This window comes from Polypterus senegalus, chromosome 2 (assembly GCF_016835505.1).
Source record: "Polypterus senegalus isolate Bchr_013 chromosome 2, ASM1683550v1, whole genome shotgun sequence".
NCBI lineage: Eukaryota > Metazoa > Chordata > Cladistia > Polypteriformes > Polypteridae > Polypterus > Polypterus senegalus.
In genome coordinates, this window is record NC_053155.1 from 123,604,296 (window position 1) to 123,623,933 (window position 19,638).

Consider the following 19,638-nt stretch of genomic DNA (forward strand, 5'->3'; position numbering starts at 1 on the left):
GTAACTATGTTTTGCTTTTCTTTTTGCTTTTTTAATGGTAGTAGAGTGATGAGAAGTGAAGCAAAATGACCCCTTCTATTGGCTAACTGAGTAAATTATAATATGCAAACATTAACAGGCAGAGACCATCTTCACCAATAAAACGTCTCAATTTTCTTCACTTTTTGCTTTAATGGTGTGAATATAATGAGTACAGCAATCGCAGGGAGATACAGGAGGACAATCTACACCAACATATAGTAAAAAAGCCTAACCATTTATAGGAATAAAATGTGCACAATTATTTAATCTTTAATTTCCTACTGATAAAATCAGTTAAATTCCGTAATCAAATCAATATCAGATCATGCCTGTTTAATTCTGTGAACAGGATCCTACCTGGTTCCTTTACTGAGAGAGAGATAAAAGGGCTGAAGAATCCTCCACATTTGTTTATTTGTGCTTCTTTCTCATTAAGATGTTGTAGGTGCAATCAGGCATTCCAAGTTCTCATTTTAGTATTTGCTACTTCTGTAAAACGTGTGCTCCTTGAACTTGAGCCACTAATTTGAAACATATTACATTATTATGTAAACACTATGTATTAGATAGATAGATAGATAAAGAGTACTTTATTTGACCCAAAAGGGGATTTTAGCTTTTTCATTCTGGAATAGCTCTCATCATGCTCTTGTTTCATTGCACATCCATCCATTCATGCATTTTCTTATCCTTTCACAGTGTACTATTTAGGTTCTGGTGAGCCAACCACAGGGTGCACTCGGCACACACCCACACTTGCTTATATGAGGCCAATCTGGAATCTCAAATTAATCATGCAGCTCTTAAATCTTAATAATTACTTGGTATGTGAAGCTTTACAGTTCTGCTGGATAGATATAACAGTGAAACTGTTTTCATGATTACTTTGTTAGTTGCCTGTAAGTGGTTCTGTAAAGGAGTCCAGCCTCCTGATATAGAGAGATATGTTTAAAAAAATAATTAATAAAAAAAATACATTACAGCCTACAAATATAAGTAATGGGGCCTATGACAATCTTTTGACAATTGTCATGTGTAAATGTGAAATAGACTGTCATTGTTAATACTTACTTATATGTCAAATTAACATTCTTCCATCTTGTAGAGTCTCCATAATCTTCTGCATCTGACAGACCACATCTTGGTTTTTTCATTGTGGTTAGTGTTTCCTCACTAAGCTCTCCAGTTCCCCTGAGTCCAAAGTACTTCTGCATTTCCATTAATTTTCCTTGAAAGCTCTCTGAATTGGTACTCCGTCTTGATTTTCCACGATCCTGATCTGGTTTATAATTATAGAACTTTTTCAGATATTCCTGCATAAGAAAAAATACAGAAGAAATAGAATTAAGGTGTGTCTGGTGCTGGAGGTATACACATTTTCTTTGACTTTAATACGAGTCCAATCTCACAGAAAATAGTTAAATTGAATAACAAATACTGTATAAGAGAGTGAATACATTTCATTAAGTAAAGGGTTCAGAAATAATGCATAATGTAATAATTGTGATGATAAAATCAGTCAGATTATTTCAACCAAGCTCTGATGCATGTTTTTATTGTATTCAAGTACATTTCCTTTATGGACTGAGGTGTCCTCCCAGAGTCCAAAGACATGCTGTTATTGTAAATGGTGACTGTAAACCAGTCTAGTTATTACTGTTTGCATCTGTTTGTTAGTTAATATTGTAAGTGCCACAGATGTATGGAGACAGATGTCTTGCACACCTTAGAGGCCATGAGAGAAGGAATGCAGGAGTTAAGACACAACCCAGCCAGAGCATTCTGTAATCTTTGTCCTTCTGGGATCAAGGTATAATGAACAGATTGAATGAACGTGGAGCAGTTCATACCCCCACATAAAAGGTTGCAGTACTCCTCCAGACTGATCCCAACCAGGACTTCCAAAAAGGTTGCATGGGAATTGGAGTTCAGAAGTGCAGCCTTGTCGGTGTCCTTGAGTGCCAGCCGAGGGCACTGTTGGGGAAGGAGAACACTGGTTTCCATGGGGTCCCAAAAGAGTTACCAACAAACAGTGCAGTGACAGTATTCTCAGGTTCAACTTGTAAAGGAGGCCAATGCCTCACATCAGGGAGACAGAGTTAGGAGGCAGTGGGCAACACTCAACTGGTGGAGCGGAAAGAGAGGTATTTATGGCTGTGTGCACAGTAATTTTAAACCAGGAGTTGTGTGGGGTGATATTGTGTCTAGGGTTTGGGTCAAGTACTGTATATATATATATATATATATATACTGTATATACAGTACTGTATATATATGTATATATATATATATATATATAGTGAAGGATGGCGCCATTTATCCCGGCCAATACCCCCAAGCCGCCAGGTGGAGCCCTCCTTGCAGCGTGGAGGTCCCCAGAAGACCAGCAGGGCATCATGGAAAATGCAGTTTTTATGCAAAGCCCTGCTGGATGCCGTGGGGGCCATAGGAGGGAGCTGCAGGGAGGACCGAGGGCTTCTTCGTGCCCTGTGACCTGGAGGTTCGTCATAGGAAGAGCGACCGACTTCTGGGTTGAAGAAAAGGACAATTTACCCTGACCCAGAAGGAATAAGGACTTGTGGACTGTTGGGCAGAAACACCTCCGAGTCAGGGAGTATAAAAGGACTATGGGAACTCCCAGACAACGAGCTGAGCTGGGTGGAAGGGTGGCAACGCGTCTGGGAGCTGGAGGATTGATTTATTTGAGAATTGTTGATTTATATGAGTATTGTGGTGGAGAGTGTGCTTTGTGCACTGTGGAAGAAAAATAAAGTCAACATTTGGACTTTTACCTGGTGTCTGGAGTCGTGGACAGGGGTTCAAGGGAGCGAGAGCTCCCCCTATCGTTCACAGTGGCGTAGTCGGCAGGATACTCTAGCGTCGTTTGCACAGGACCTGAATAAAATATTTCTGTGGATAACGAACCCCGAGAAGACTACGGAATCAGGAATCACCACAGCATCGCCAAAACCCGAAAAAACCGAGTCCAAAATGGGAAAGAAGAAGGGCAAGCAAATCGACAACGCCAGCGGGAGTGCCGTAGGTGCAATGGCCGACGCTCGGGAGGAGTTAAGGAGAAGCCTTACAAGTCCGGAGAAACCTCCAGGAAGCAACGATCCCTCTAAGGTACGTGCCGAGAAACGACATGAAAAATCCTTTTATTGTTTCTCACCTTGTCCCGTGCATGTACCTTGGAGATGACCACCTGGAGGCTCCGAGGGAAAAAGGAGACTGCCCCGACGACGACGGCCTTCTCCTGTTGAAGCCAGAGCGCCTAGAAGTCGACTTCCGCATGATGGCAGCCGACGAGGGACACGGTAGCAAACCCGGTGCATTCTGGGAAGGAGGAGCTCCGCGTCCTGCTGTTTGCACCTTCAAGCCCGAAGGAACGGACTTGGTCTTTCCGAAGGAGAAGGGGGAGGCGAGCGAGGCATCGCTCAACCCACAAGAAGGTAAGGAGGGTTGGGAAGTAGCTGATCAGGATGTCGCAAAAATATTAAAGACAGACCGCAGTTCGCCGAAGAAGGCAACTCGACCCTCTGACAACTCCAAGTCCCAGAAGCCTCCGCGAGACCCGTCAGAGCACATGCCTGAAGCGGGCGTGCTCATTGGCTCCCAGCCGGCAGAGAAGACAGACAAGGAAGTAAGTCTTATGCCGGTCGAAATAAATAATTATATAAACTTGCGGGAGCTCGAAAAACTAATCGAGCCCGTAGCGAGTGTCTTACAGGTCCTGGCGACCATTGAAAAGATCGTCGGGGATTTGGGAGCGGCAGCCAGAGAGCCGTTGGAGAAGGTGAGGGCCTACGTGCGGCGATTTGGTGGGAGCCTCCCGTAATAAATGATGCGGCGATACAGGTAAGCGAGACCCGTATCGTACATAATAGAGGGACGCGGTGTGATCCGGGCCCGCGTTTAATAAGTAGCGGGTGCCAATACACGGTGTACCCTACAAGAGAGGCCGGTATGTTAACCGAGTGGTCAGCGGAAGGGCTAATCGATCCGGGGCAGCTAGACAGTGCTGATTCCCGGAGCGAGACGGCCCTTAAGACGCCGCCACCGTAATTTGTAAATCAAGAGGGGTGCAGACAGTAAAGGGGCTCTCTTCTTGTAATAGAGAGACCCAGACTGTATATAAGCCCCAGATTAAACAGGAGGGCTCTAAGATTAAACCGAGGTCTCCTGACAAGAAAGAAAAAGAGACAGAAATAGAGAAAGCACCGTTAGAGGCGGCAGGGGTTTCTCTCCCAGTAAAAGGGGAGGACCTAACATTTCCTTATTGTTTTCAGTCCCGTAGGGGGAGAATACCAGGAGGACAGAGGCAGTGTTACGGGTGCCGAAGGTTGGGCCATATTTGTCCTTGGAGAGAGGGAGACAAGATGTCGATTTGGAATAATATTCCCCCTAGGTTCTCCAGGGACCAAGATGTTCGTATTAATCAAGGCTCAACCAGGACGTCCTCTTGGAAGAAGACTTCCCTCTCGGGGCAGGCTGCTCTGAATAATAATTCGTCGCTGGGGGGGGAATACTGTGAAGGATGGATGGCCATTTATCCCGGCCAATACCCCCAAGCCGCCAGGTGGAGCCCTCCTTGCAGCGTGGAGGTCCCCAGAAGACCAGCAGGGCATCATGGACAATGGAGTTTTTATGCAAAGCCCTGCTGGACGCCGTGGGGGCCACAGGAGGGAGGACCGAGGGCTTCTTTGTGCCCTGTGACCCGGAGGTTCGTCATAGGAAGAGCGACAGACTTCCGGGTTGAAGAAAAGGACTATTTACCCTGACCCGGAAGGAATAAGGACTTGTGGACTGTTGGGCAGAAACAGCTCCGGGTCAGGGATTATAAAAGGACTATGGGAACTCACAGACAATGAGCTGAGCTAGGTGGAAGGGTGGCAACGCGTCTGGGAGCTGGAGGATTGGTTTATTTGAGAATTGTTGATTTATATGAGTATTGTGGTGGAGAGTGTGCTTTGTGCACTGTGGAAGAAAAATAAAGTCAACATTTGGACTTTTACCTGGTGTCTGGAGTCGTGGACAGGGGTTCAAGGGAGCGAGAGTGCCCCCTATCGTTCACAATATATACAGTATATATATATATATATATATACACACACACACACAGTGGAACCTCGGGTCACAACCGTAATTCATTCCAAAACTCTGGTCACAACCCGATTTGGTCGTGACCCGAAGTAATTTTCCCATAGGATTGTATGTAAATACAATTAATCCGTTCCGGACCATACAAGCCGTATATAAATATATTTTTTAAGAACAAAAATTGTCAATTATACCATAGAATGTACATTGTAATAGTAAACTAAATGTAAAAAAACTGAATAACACTGAGAAAACCTTGAACAGAGAAAACTAACGTTGCAAGAGTTCACACTATAGCCTTACAAACTGCTCTCTGTAAAAGCTTTTTTTAATGAGTTTTAAGCACAGAGAAAAAAATGAAAATTTGAAAAACCCGTAATTTATTTATTCAAGAAAGGGAAACCCCTATGAGTCATCTCAAGAAAGAGAAACCAGGCTGTCTGCCAACAGGAGAAGGGCTGCTGATGGAAAAGCGGATGAAACATCTGGGGAAAGGGATGGCTTTCTGACTGATATTTGTTTGTTCGCCATATAAATCTACACTGGGTGTCTGATCGCCACCAAACTGTGGATGGGGCTCCTTTATGACCATGTTTCTTTAAATTTCCAACAGATGGAATAAGTGTTGTCACAGGCGGCTGGTGGTGGAGCCCAGCCGGGACGCCCGAGGGGACCAGAGGAGGGCTTGTGCTTCCTCCTTTGGTGGCCTCGGGTAGGGGCTTGGAAGCCCAACCCTGTGGGGGCCCGTGGCCACCGCCAAGCAGCGCCCCAGTGCCTGAAGAACCCTGGAGCCCAGCATTTCCGCCACACCAGGAAGTGCTGGGGGGAAGAAGACAAGAGACACCCAGAGGGCTTCTGGGTGCGCAGCCAGCACTTCCGCCACACAGGGGCGTGTCCAAGGAGGAGTGCCGGGAAACATCTTGAGCCCATCCGGGGTGGAATTAAAGGGGCCGTCTCCCTGCATTCGAGAGCGGAAGTCTGGTGGAAGAAGAACGGAGCTGGAGAGAGGACTGGAGGCGGCCAGAAGAAGAGGCACAAAGGACTGTGAGGCCTGGACTTTTGGGGGATCGGTGCTGGAGGCACTGGGACATGCACTAAAAACTTGTAAATATTGTATATAGTTGCGGTGAATAAACGTGTGTGTGGTGAAACAACGATGTCCGTCTGTCTGTGTCTGGGTCCCGTTTCACAGTGTCCAAGTATGAGTAGGCCGACTGCTTTCATCGGGTGAAGGAGAACTGCCGTATGGATTTAAAACGTGATCAACCCACTGGCTTTCCGTATTTCTGTGCTATTTGCTCGCTTTCCGACTCACAGTATGATTTCAGTCTTGGTCTTTCTGACTGACTGGTGCTATTTGTTCGCTTTGCGACATATTGTAAATAACGTGCATTCATCTCACTGTGGTGTTTATTCCGTACGTAATACCATGTAACACATTATAATTGTCCTGCTTTTCGCTATTATACCCATGCCCCTGAACAAAAGACGTAGAATTAAAAAGTCCACTTCCGATGCCATAAAAAAGTCTATTTCAAGGGCGTCTGAAGCGTTGTGCATGACGTGACGATGTTTTCATACCAACAATTCCTCTAATTCTGAATGATTTACCTTTTGATTTCAAACTACTACAATTTCCTGTTCGTTTGGCTTTTGCCAAGTCAATTAATAGCGCTCAAGGCCAAGCACTGCAAGTTAAAGGCATCAATTTGGAAAATCCATGCTTTTCACATGCACAACTCTATGTATCATGTTTTAGAGTGGGCAATCCTCAGAATTTGTTAACTTTTACACCATATGGCAAAACAAAAAATATACTGTATCCAGGGGCTCTGGAATAACCACTTATATTACCTATTACAATAAAATTTCAATCACAAAACTGTTTGATCTAATTCTATGTTCTGTTTTTTTCATTTGGTAAATTCACCTGTTATACATTCCCGGGCAACGCTGGGTACTCCAGCTAGTTTAATTCATAATGATTCATTCTCCCTCCACCGCTTAGCCAACATACTCACTCCAGACATGGACTATTTTTATCTATTTTAGTTTTTTTTATACACATTTTCCCCATGTTTGTATTGATTTCTTACCAAAATCCTGTAACATGCTTTCTAGTTGATTGGTGACTCTAAATAGCATTGATAAGACTTGATATGTAAGTAGGAGCCAGTTTCAGGAACAATACTGCCAGAATATGCTTCCATGACTGTAACCAAGAGAAAGAAAATACAGATGATGGAAAAAGTGTTGTAGTCATGTAACATAGATTGGATTCAGAAAGTATTCCTACTCCTTCAGTTTTTTTCACAATATGTAATTTTACAATGTTGTGCTAAAATCATTTAAATTAATTTTTCCTTGCATCAAGTAACAATCAATGCCTCAGAATAATGAAGCAAAGAGGGGATTTTACAAATTTTGCTAATTTATTTCTAATTAGAAACACATATTACATTGAATCAAGTGTTCTGATCCTTAGCTATGACACTTAAAATTTGTCCCAGGTGCATCACTTTCTATTGATCATCATTGAGATGCTTCTACATCTTGTTTGGAGTCAATCTGTGACCAGTTCAATTGATGGGATATGTTTAGGAAAGATTCATACCCATCTATAGAAGGTCCCACAGATGACAATGTGCATCAGAGCAAAAATCAAGCCATGAGACTGAAGGAATTGCTTGCAGAGCTTAGAGACAGGACTATTTTAAGACACAGATCTGGGGAAGGCAAAAGATCCACGAGAGCATAGCTGCCCTTCATAATTCTTAAATGGTAGATGTTTGGATCAACCAAGGCTTTTTCTACTATTTGCCACCCAGCCAAACTGAGAAATTGCAGAAGGAGGGCTATGCTAAGAGAGGTGACCAAGAACCCGATTGTCACACTGGCTTAGTTCCAGAGAATCTGTATGAAATTTCCAGAAGGATAACCATCATTGCAATACTTCATTAATATGGGCTTTACGACAGAGTGCCCAAACAGAAGCTTCTACTCAATAATAAAATGCATGGAAGCCCACTTAGAATTGCAAAAGAGCACCTAAAGGAATCTCAGACTCTGAGAAACAAGATTCTGTGGTCAAGACTACCGTCATGTCTGGAGTAAACCAGGCAGAGTTTATCACCTGTGTAATGCCATGGGTTGTTTGTTAGAGGCAGGTATTGGAAGGGTAGACAAAGTTGAGAGAAAGCTGACTGGTACAAATTACAGAGATATCCTTAATGAACATTTACTCTGGAGTGCTCTGGACCTTAGACAGGGTCGAAAGTTCATCTTCCAACAGGACAATGACCCTAAGCAGAAAGCAACTATAAGACTGTCCTTGAGTTGCCCAGCAAGAGCTCAAATGTGACCTTAATTAAACATTTCTGAAGAGACCTGATAATAGCTGTCCACCAGCAGTGTCCATCCTACCTGACAGAGCTTGAGAGGATCTGCAGAGAAGAATGGTAGAAAATCCCCAAATGTGATATTTTATTTTTATTTTTTTATTAACTTAAAAAACATTTCTAGAACCCTGTTTTCCCTTTGTCTTTGTGGAGTATTGCGTGTTACTTGATGTGGAGAAAAAAATCATTTTGATTTTATCACAAGGCTGCAACATAGCACAATGTAATATGTACAGTATGTTATATTTCATACTGTACATATAAAAAAGTTATTTATCTTAACTTATGTTGATTACTTATTTTCACACCATGTTGTAAGATGCGCTGGACTTATAATTCAAAATGCACTTAATAAAAATATATTGAATTGAATTAGTATTGCAAAATTATTGCAAGACAATTGCTACTGGGTTGGCACAGGTTAGAAGACAGTCTCAGATGGAACCTCCTGAGGGCATACAAAGACAAACACCCATAAGCCTCTTCTTGCTAGTCTAGGTAGCCAGGTGCCAATATGAAGAGCAATACCTTAACACAGTGACTTATGCTATAAAATTAAAACCTGCAAGTAGCATGATAGAGACGTATCTAATGTGCTTTTGGTTATATTTTATCATTTTTATGTTCATGTTTTTTTACTATTCACTCTGATTTTTGTCTTCTCACTGAAACCTGGCTTAGTAAAATTGACATTATTCCTTTAGCTGAGGCATCACCAAATGGGCATAAATTCCTTCATAAATCAAGGGATTCTGGTCAATGAGGTGGCCTTGGGATAATTCTGTGAGTAGAACTACAAACTGCCTCTAAAAATGTAATTTTTATTCTTTGAGGCACTCATATTAGATATTAAAACAGACCACCAGGACCATATTCATTGTGTGTGACTGAATTAGGCAGCCTTTTATTTGATTTTAGCTATAAATTACATCCATTTAGTGTTGACGATAAAGATTAGAGGTGGAAACTGACACTTTCAATAAATATTTAACTTTTTTGTTAAATTCAGTAAGGTTTTACCAGATTGTCAATGGACCAACTCATAGTCATAATCACACATTTGATCTTATTATTACTTATGTAGTTAAGATTAAATATTTAAATATTACTCCATTAAATGAAGTTATTTCTGATCATTACTTAATTATGTGTTACTTGCTTTTACCCTTATCAATAGACTCACAGATTAAAACAAGGACAGTATGACATCTAGATAGTAACTCTACTTCAAAATGTGTAGATATTTTGAGAAACTCAAGCATAATTGTAGAAAACAGTTTAGATATGCTTACATCAAATTATAATGTGACTTTGAAAAAGCTTTAGATACAGTAGCTCCCCTTAAAACAAAACTGATTAAAACACGTAGAATCTCATCCTGGTTTAATGAGAGTGCTCGAGCTCTTAAATTAGAATGTTGAAAACCGAAGTGTAGATGGAGAGCAATGAAGCTGCAGGTCTTTCAAACTGCATGAACAGAGAGAGCTAAATAATATAAAAAAGCCCTCTTTATAGCCCGCTCAGACTACTATTCTACATTAACAGGTAGCAGCAATCGTTTCGTACTGCTTAGAACAGTGGCTAATCTAACAAATGGGAATTCTGAAATACAATGCGAATACCAATGGGCATTAACAGTGCACACTTAATACTGGATTGGCAAACACTGTTTCACTTTGCACACACTTTAGTAATTTTAATTTGGTCATAACTTTCTACAATTAGGCTTACTACTTGTTCCTTAGACCCAGTCCTAACAAAACCAATGCTCTGGCAGCACCCATTCTTAGCATTATCAATAGTTCATTACAGAATGGCGTAGTTCCAGATGCACTAAAAATGTTACTTATCAGACCATTATTTTAAAAGCCTGTGGTAGACCCACATACACTTAATAATTCTAGACTAATCTTAAATTTAACCTTTATCTCTAAAATACTTGAAAAAGTAGTTACCACTCAACTTCAGTACGACCTTACACAGCACAATTTATTTGAGAAATTCAAGTCAGGCTGTCACACCAGCCACAGTACAAAAATGGCAGTCTCTCATGTTGTAAATGACATTCTGATATCCTCTGATGAAGCAAACTTCACAACAATTATGTTGTTTGTCACACTTAACAACGTAGTTTCTACATCTTGTTGTCTGGAGGGTGACAATTCCCTCACAACTTCTCAACACAATTTCAAAAGTATTACAAGTTCACTGCATTTTGATAGCTAATTAACATGCCGCCTGAGAGGGCTGGGTACTTCATGGATGTTTTACTGGTATGGCAAGTTCAGCCACAGTCTCAGTCTGCTTTTCTCTATCCTATAGTGATATGGCAAACACAAGATAGCTGCTTTCCTTCTTTCTTTTTGTTCTCATTGTGCTCTCTTTGTCATTCTCTGGGTGTGGAGGCATACCACAGGAGGCTCTCCTTTAGCACTGTTCTTCTTTCTGATGAACACATACAGATCTTATATTGAACACCCAATGAATAATGAATGAATGGATTTTAATAACTCATCTATTTCCTTATGATGGTTAGGGAAAGTCAGCGCCCATCCTGGCAGCAATGGGTGCAAAGCACAAATCAGCTTTGGTTGGTGTACTGATCTACAATAAGAGCTGTTCTAGCACATACAAGAGTGCAAATGTTAAAAATAAAAATTGAAATGCTGAAACGTAAAAGAAAAGAAATCACAACTTCTACACAAACAATAGAGCAATAAACAAAATTCCCACAAAAGCAGTTGATTATTGCAGAAACAGCTAACTCCACAGCTGCACAACAGACAGCATTCATTTGAACAATCTGTACAGTGCCTTGGGCAAGGTAACAAAATGAGGCAAAAATTGAATTAAAATTAAACACAGGTGTGGGGCTTTGACTAAGTAGTCACGTGAAATGAGATACAGTAGCCACAGTGTTCCTCTGGACTTTGTAAATGCCTTCTCCATGTTAGTCCAATGACAGTATTTGAACAATACTACTTTTGCCTGCAGCCAGACCACATTTCTATGCTGTCTTTTGAGCTCTCTTGGTTATTATTGTATCAGGTTTCACTGGAAAGTGAACTAAAGACTCAAAATGACGATGATAAATTAAAAGCTGGAAGCATTTTTACCAGCTGCTCAGCAGGAGAACTTTTTTCTTTTTATCTTCAATATAAAAATTGTTCTTTTTTTAAAGATGTCATTTGGTATCATGTCCAGCAGATGTGTTTTCATTTTAATCAAGCATGAGAGCGGTTCCCAGACCAGTGAAAAGTACTTTTTTGGGGGTGTACCACTAGTTCAGTAAAGCTATTCTATTCAGGTAGTATGGCTTGATTGAGATGTTAGACTGTAAGCTATAAAGCTGTTGGTCCAGATGATAGATTTGGTCATAAGATATGTCTGTCTATCTATCTAACCAACAATGGAGGCCAAATTTTTAAAATGCAGGTTTCATGGTATGAATTTCTCTTTTGCATCTCTGATGTTAAACAAAGGGAGTCTAACCATACCAATTACATCAAGAAGGTACTTTCACCCCTGGAACAACTTTTTTCTCTGCCAGCTTCCATTTGGTAGTTAGGCAATATCTGACCCCATTTCATGAAATGTCTACACGACATCAGAACCACTGCCTGTTGTGTCAGATATACTGGTTCACCACCTACAAAGATGGAGTAACTGGGCAAGTTTAAAAGTGCCCCATGACACCATTTGACAGCTGGTGTAGGAATAGAGAAAGGGTGGATTCTATCTATCTATTACATGGTGTGTACATAATAATGTAATATGTGTCAAATTAGAGGCTCAAGTTCAAGGAGCACATGTTTTACAGAAGTAGCAAATACTAAAATGAGAATTTTGAATGCCTGATTGCACCTACAACATCTTAATGAGAAAGAACCACAAATAAATGAATGTGGAGGATTCTTCTATCTATCTGTTTTATACAGTGCCTTTCTATTTAAAATGTACAGTATATATGTATATACATTATATACCCTTCTTTCTTTTACATATGTACCATATGATGCCAAAAAGTAACCAGCCTCAGAATCCAAACACAGATTACCTGGCAGGAGAAAAAAGCCCATCACAGCTGAAAAACCTTTAATTCACCAGAAATATCCTGAATGTTGTTTTTTTTTCTAAGGGTGTATTTCTTATCAGTCCAATTTGTGGCTTGCAATCAATGATGTTATGAGGTGGTGCCCTTATTTTGTGTAGTGGACCACTGATCATCTATATAATAAAAGCCCAGCGCGGTGTCCGTGTCTGTGTCCAGGTCCGCATTCCTTTTGGCTGTATAGCCGCCCCGTAGAAAAGCGCCAGTCCGTCCCTCTCAGAATTCCTGTTTACCGCCCTCCGTTCTTTACCCTTTGCTTTTATTTTTCCTGTTCCCGAAAATCTTTTCAAAACAAAAGTAAAGAAATAGACAGAGTGTCACATTAACGTCTTCTCCCCTCTGCCTATTAAATAACCAATAAAATGAAATAAAAAAAAAAATCAAGAAAGAAACAGAAACCACAACCTACCCTTACAGCGTCCACCGCGCTTCTGGGGTTACAGCCAAACATGTGGTGTATGCAGGTTATGAGGTGTGACGCTAATTAACGCCCGTACTACAACTGATTATATTGTTCATATACTATTAACTTTTTACAAGGATCAACTCTTTTGGGGAAGTTCATAAAAAAAAAAAAAAATTATAAATAACATGTGCACTTGAGTATTTCTAGCCCCGCGTCTGAGTTGGATGGTTCCCCTGGTCACCAATTCGTGTGTTTCACTATGCCTTTCTGTCTTCAGCTACCCATGTGCACTTGTACGGAGGAGACCTTACGGAACAATGCCGAAACGAAACACAACTAAACCTGCTGCTGCGAGAGAGGACACATTACAGCGTGATCACGAAAGAAAGAGGCAAAGGTGTGACAGTCGCTCGCAAGAAACGGACGCTCAGTGTTCACACAGATAAGCTCAACAACGTGTCTCTGCCGCACAACGAAAGGCAACTGAAACCCCTACAGAGAGAGAAGACAGATTACTCCGTGATCGCGAAAGAAAGAGGCAAAAGCGTGCCAATGAGACACCCGACGAGAGGTCCTTACGATTGAGTCCTACAACTGTGGTCATCCAACGCGCAGCGTAGCGCGCGCCAAGTTGCTAGTTTAATAATAATGGTGGATAATTCAGTAGGAGAATGTCTTCATATCCTCTATTTAGAGGAGCACAAGCCTATTGTGTTTGACCACCAACAAAGGAAGCAGGCACATTTAAATCACAGCACATGGAGATTCACTTGCATGCTGCACTGTATCTGTAGTCTATGAGCAGTGCAAGTTACTTGGCTTTTTAAATATGAATGTTGAAAATCAGGCATGCAATGCACTCAGAGGTCACCAGGTGCCAGTATGTGGCAGTTATTAAGACAGATTCTTGTTTTCTGATTTTGCAATAACCATTTGTTATTAAAAAAAGCCATATGTATAGTTTAACCTGCCAAAAGTTTTCTTTCAGATTAAAGCATGGGAGGCGAAAAACACACAATCAGAGATCATTTATCTAACAAATGTACAGTAAGTGTACCAATCATCAAGAGCCTTCCATGCACCATCCAAGTTCTCTCAGACAAGTTTTAAAAGGTGTGACAGAAATATAGGTGCTAATAATTAGTACACAGGGAAATATAAATTAATAAAAAAAGAATAATTATAGGAACACATCTTGAAATCAATAGTTCATACCTTGTTTATATCTACTGTAGTTCGGTTGACAAAGCCATTCCCCTTCTTAGCTCGTTGGGTTTTAATCTGTACTCTCTAACATTTCATCCTTCTGCCAGGCGAGCGTTTTTTCTGTCTGCTCCTTCAGTCTCTACACACTTTTCTTACCAGCCATCAGCACAATGGCTAAAAGGCTGTGCTGAGAATACTTTTATACTAGGGTTGGCTTCTTTTTAATAAACGAAAAGTTGTGTCTTCATTGTCTTCCTCATGTTGTTCACCTGTATGTGGAAGAAGGGTCAGGCACTACACCATGTTGACTTGTCTACTCTATAGCATCCTGTCTTGTTCACCAGTACTCCAGTTTATTACTGGAATTCTTACCTAACATACAGTATATATAAAGCACAAACACTAGCTGCAAAGGATTGCAGTGTGAGGAACCTTATCAGACTCAGATGATGTCACAAGTTGTGTCCCTCAGGGGTCATATAAATGCTGTGAATGAGAATATAAACAGCAAGCTTGTTCAATTACGATACCAAACTAGAATATGGATAGCATGCAGCCTTAGGCAGATATGTGGCAGATGAAATTTAATGTAAGTAAATATAATTTATTACATCTATGAATTAAAATTTTTTGGAATACACAATGAGAAATCTGAAAGTTGAAAGTAGGACAGGGATCTAGAAGTCATAGTGGACTCATCACTATCTACACCTAGACAGTGTACAGAAGCAATCGAGAAGGCAGATTGGCTGTAATGTTATATACTGTAGCACAATCTTCTTCACACAAAAGAACAACAGAGCCATGGAATAATTTATCAAGCGGTGTGATAGAGAGTAGGACTTTGTAGTCCTTCAAAACTCACTTCATTATTATTGTCAGTGGTGGATGGTAAAAAAAGTTGGATGGGGGCTCAGTTTTTGGAGGACATACTAAAGCAGCATTTATCTATTATGTAGTGCCTTTATTATATAGTGTCTTTCACATCTATCTATTATATAGTGCCTTTCCATTCATCAGTCCCTCCATTTATCAGTTTTTGACTCTGCTTAATCAAGTTCAGTTTTGCAGGAACCTTGTTATATCCTGGAAGGATGGGGCAATTGACAGGAACCAGAGTTGGGCTGCCAGTCATTCACAGTGAACACTCATGCAGTTACAACCATTTTCTGAACCCATGTTTTGCATTTAAAAATCATCGACAGCCACTGCAGATCCTGACAAAATCACAATACTTTGTGTTTTCACAACTCTTTTCACTGTTATTTTGAGCTTTTATTTATGTTTGTTTTTTGAAGGGTTGTTGAGAGGTTTGGGGGGTTTTGAGTATTGGGGTTGCTTTCTGAATGCTTTCCACTTACACAATAACATCCTATTAGAAACAAAAAGATGCTATTAATAACAAATTAATAGACAAGAGTGATAGACACAAGGAGAAAGCAAATTGTCAGAAACAAAAAACTAGAGCAATATTTTGGTTTGAACTCATATCTACCACTTGTGTTGCTCACCTATTTTCTTATCATAAAACCATACCCAACCACTCCTGTTCTGAAGTCCCCAAACTCTGGCCTGTCTACCTCCCATCGTCTGTTTCTTCACCCCAACTTACCACCTGTCTGTAAAGCTTTTGGTACAGAAAACTCCCAGGATCCCTTAAAGGGGTTAAGGATTTCCCATAACATTGCTTCAGGGAAACCAAGACTCAATCCCCTTTTGTAGTCCCTTGTATCCCTACATCTGTGACCCTTCTGAAGCAACATCTGGTGCCATGTGTTCCTGCACCATGCCATTTGTTCAGAAGCAGGCATTTCTTGCCTCCCTTCTCTGGCCATGGTCTCTCTGTTAGTAAAGGTTGAGGCTTTTGGGACAGTTGCTAGTTCACTTGCCTTCAAGGAAAGCTTCCGCCACTATCTCTTCCTTGTGTATGTGCAACTGCCAAGAGCACAGGAAACACTGACCCCAAGAGGTTCCTGTATTTCCACACTGGCACATGCAGGACTTCTCCTTCATCTCATCTCCAGACAGTGACCCTGTCCTATGCCATCCTGGTGCAGCTTTTGCCCTCACGAAACCCTTGTGAATAGCAAAACTCTGTACAGCATTAATTTATTTGGAGTAGCTAACAAAACTGGATTGACTGTACATTAATATAATTCATGAGCAGTTACTTTACATCTTTCACTTGCTTCTGTAATCTCGGGAATTTACAATGTTGCTCAGGTTGGAATGAGAGCTCCTTCTGAACTAACAATCAAAACTAGGGCTGCCAACGGTCCTCATTTTCCTAGGCTTGTTCTCATTTTTAACAGACCAATGACTGTCTGGGAGGAATTTATAACATTTTGAAAATGTCTGGAATTTTGGCTTCTACAGTTTGAAAATTTCCATATTTTTATCATTGCTAAAAATGGAAAGCCATACACCAATTAGCATTTGCGCAAGTAGTAAGCACACTGCATTTGCGCAAGTAGTAAGCACACTTTTTTCCCTAGAATCTTCACTTCCATTCCGATAGTAAACAATGAAAATATTGACGAGAACAGTCAATATCCGTCCATCTTGGTAGTTCATTATAAATGTTGTTCCTTTCATTAATTTATTTGTAATCCTAATACACTGTAACTAAGTAAATTTATTCAAAATCGAAATGACAATTTCAGGTTTTCTATGTGAGATCTTATTTTCAATTCTTCTTTCAGCAGCTTCATTAAACAAAAAATTTCATACATCCACATACAGTCCGTCGTATTTAAGTGTAAGTGCTGCTTTGTAATATCCATCCATCCATTTTCCAACCCGTTGAATCCGAAGACAGGGTCATAAGGGCCTGCCGGAGCCAATCCCAGCCAACACAGGGCACAAGGCAGGAACCAATCCTGGGCAGGGTGCCAAACCACCGCAGGACACACACAAACACACCAAGCACACATTAGGGACAATTCAGAATTGCCAATCCACCTAACCTGCATGTCTTTGGATTGTGGGAGGAAACCCACGCAGACACAAGGAGAACATGCAAACTCCACGCAGGGAGGACCCGGGAAGCGAACCCGGGTCTCCTAACTGCTAGGCAGCAGCGCTACTACTGCGCCACCGTGCCACCCGCGTTGTAATATTTTAATGGAAAATATTGTTATTGCCACCTGTTGTTCCAAAATGGATTTATAATTAATATAAAACTATTAAAGTTTCAGTTAAATAAAAAAAAAATCACATATTTATTCTGTTATATAAATGCAATATATTTTAGTTATCAGTTGACCAAGTAATAAGTCACTTCTTCAAGCAATTTAATAATATTTTCACAATTATTTCATTTACATAAATTCACGAATACTCATTATGCCAAAAAGAAAGTGGAGGTTCACAGACTACATGAACAGCAATATCCTTGTTTTCCAAAGAGTAGAACAGATTCAATTAAGAGGCTAATGCTCCTAAGATTCAATTTTAATAGCATGCTTTGTAAAGATTTCTATTCATATTTATCCAAGAACCCAGATTTACTGAGAAAAACAGCTTCAGTGGAAAAATATAAAAGAATGAAGAAGTCAAGCAAAATGACAATTTAAGTGGCTTGACGTATTCAAAATATTTAATGGCTTATTAGTTTGCCAGTAACTGTGATTGTGGCCACCATGTCATAATTATAGTAATAAACTTCTATTAAAGGTTTATATTATTAAAAAAAACCATAAGACTGTATAAAGGCGTATTATGGCATCATAGGGAAAGGTGTCCTCAAATGTCCTCATTTTTTCACCCAAATGTCCTCATTTCCAGGCCTAGTCATAACAGTCATACTCAGTACTGATTATATGTTGTATACTCATTCCACAGACATGAATATGAATATCAACTTTGGGAGAACAGACGAAGAAAACAAAAATAACAAAATTATAAGAAAAGATCTAGTGGAATTTTGATATTTTCACGCTCAGTATGCAAACCATTCAGTGTCATCAAATGAAGAATTAAAACATTAATCCATTACTGAACAGCCATTATCCTTTCATCCACACACAGCCTTTTATGCTGAATGCAGGGTTGTGAGAAGGAGGACCATATCCTGAAGGCTTTAGGCACAAGGCAAAATTAACCATGGACAGGATGCCAGTCTGTGGCAAGGCATCCACTTACACTGGCTCAGTTTAGTGATAGCACAGACATATCTACGTGATTTGGACATAATCAGAGATCTGGACACTGCTCAACTCTGCATAGGCAATGACCAGGGTAGAATGCCAAACCCTGGTGCCTGGAGCTGCGAGGCACCAGATCTAGCAACCGCATGGCTATGTTGCCCATCAGCAATTCACTTTAATTAGTGTCATGCAATATTTATAAGATGGCAAATTAAATTTTTTGAATGATTACTACTAACTTTGACTTTCTTAGAGAGATATTATGTAATTAAACTAGCAATACACACTCCAAAATGAAAATATATTTAATATTTAACTTTGAAAATAGCAAAAAAAGAATAAAAAAAAGTCCACTATACCACTCCCTTTGTGTTCACTTCATACACATAAGATGGAAGCGGCCATATTTCAAGCAAGATCTACTCTTGAAAAGCCCAAAGTAAATGTAACAGTTATTATTTCCAATAAGTGCATTCTTTAAAAATTCATATCAATCTGTATAGTAAATTTACAGCAATTTCTGAAATTTACAAAAGACACTTACTGTGTGACACATTGATCTGTGTCAGAGTCAGTCTGCCCAAGGTTTACATTTATAAATTTCAATTGCATTCCTCAAAATTATCTGAGGACATCTCTTAAATGCATGAATACTCTGCAAAGTGATAAACTGAATTACCTCTGCATATTTCACATTGTCCTCTTGACTCCTCACAGAGAAGAGTGGTGCACTTAGTACAAAAGACAGCTCCAAACAAACATATAAAGGGATCCAGCGATTACTCATCTTCCTCAGGGCCCCTTGATTTTAGCCACCGTTTATTATCAGCCTACAAGCACTCACTTTAAATACAAGTGAACCAGATGTAACTGCCTGCCCACCATATAGTGGCTCAAGTCCAAACAAGAAAATGACATTTAAACTATGAGATAGGGTCAAGGCGGATAGGATAAACTGACAAAACATCCGACAGAATTTTACTGGAGGTTTAAATAAATAGGACTGCTTTCATGTGTCGTACTGGAGTAAGGATTTATCTTCAATTAGAGTCATCAAAACAAGAAGCTTAATTGTGCCGGTCAGTGTTCAGCTAGATCTATACTATTAGCAGGATGGAATGAAGAAACCAGTTTAGTACATTACCAAGAGTCATTAGAGTCCTTATGGGTGACCAGAGAAAAGGACAGCATAAATATTCTTTGCTTTATTGGAACAATATTGCTTTGGAACAACAGCAAGTGTAATGG

At 40.2% G+C, this 19,638-nt stretch overlaps 1 protein-coding gene across 6 annotated transcripts in view; it reads right to left on the bottom strand.

The window, feature by feature from the left end:
• The window catches only part of LOC120523318 (interstitial collagenase-like), a 66,571-nt gene extending 47,375 nt beyond the window's left edge, over nucleotides 1-19,196 (bottom strand). For 3 of the 6 annotated variants that reach the window (XM_039744532.1, XM_039744528.1, XM_039744529.1), the window contains exons 1-2: nucleotides 19,070-19,196; nucleotides 1,093-1,334 (exon numbers count right to left, since the gene is read on the bottom strand). In XM_039744532.1, coding sequence (XP_039600466.1) covers nucleotides 1,093-1,334; nucleotides 19,070-19,177 — 350 coding nt within the window. In that variant the 5' untranslated portion in view covers nucleotides 19,178-19,196. Of the gene's footprint in view, nucleotides 1-1,092; nucleotides 1,335-7,217; nucleotides 7,334-13,039; nucleotides 13,060-19,069 lie in introns of those variants that run through there. The other 3 variants (XM_039744530.1, XM_039744531.1, XM_039744533.1) reach the window with 3 other exon arrangements.
• Between the last annotated feature and the right edge of the window lie 442 nt (nucleotides 19,197-19,638).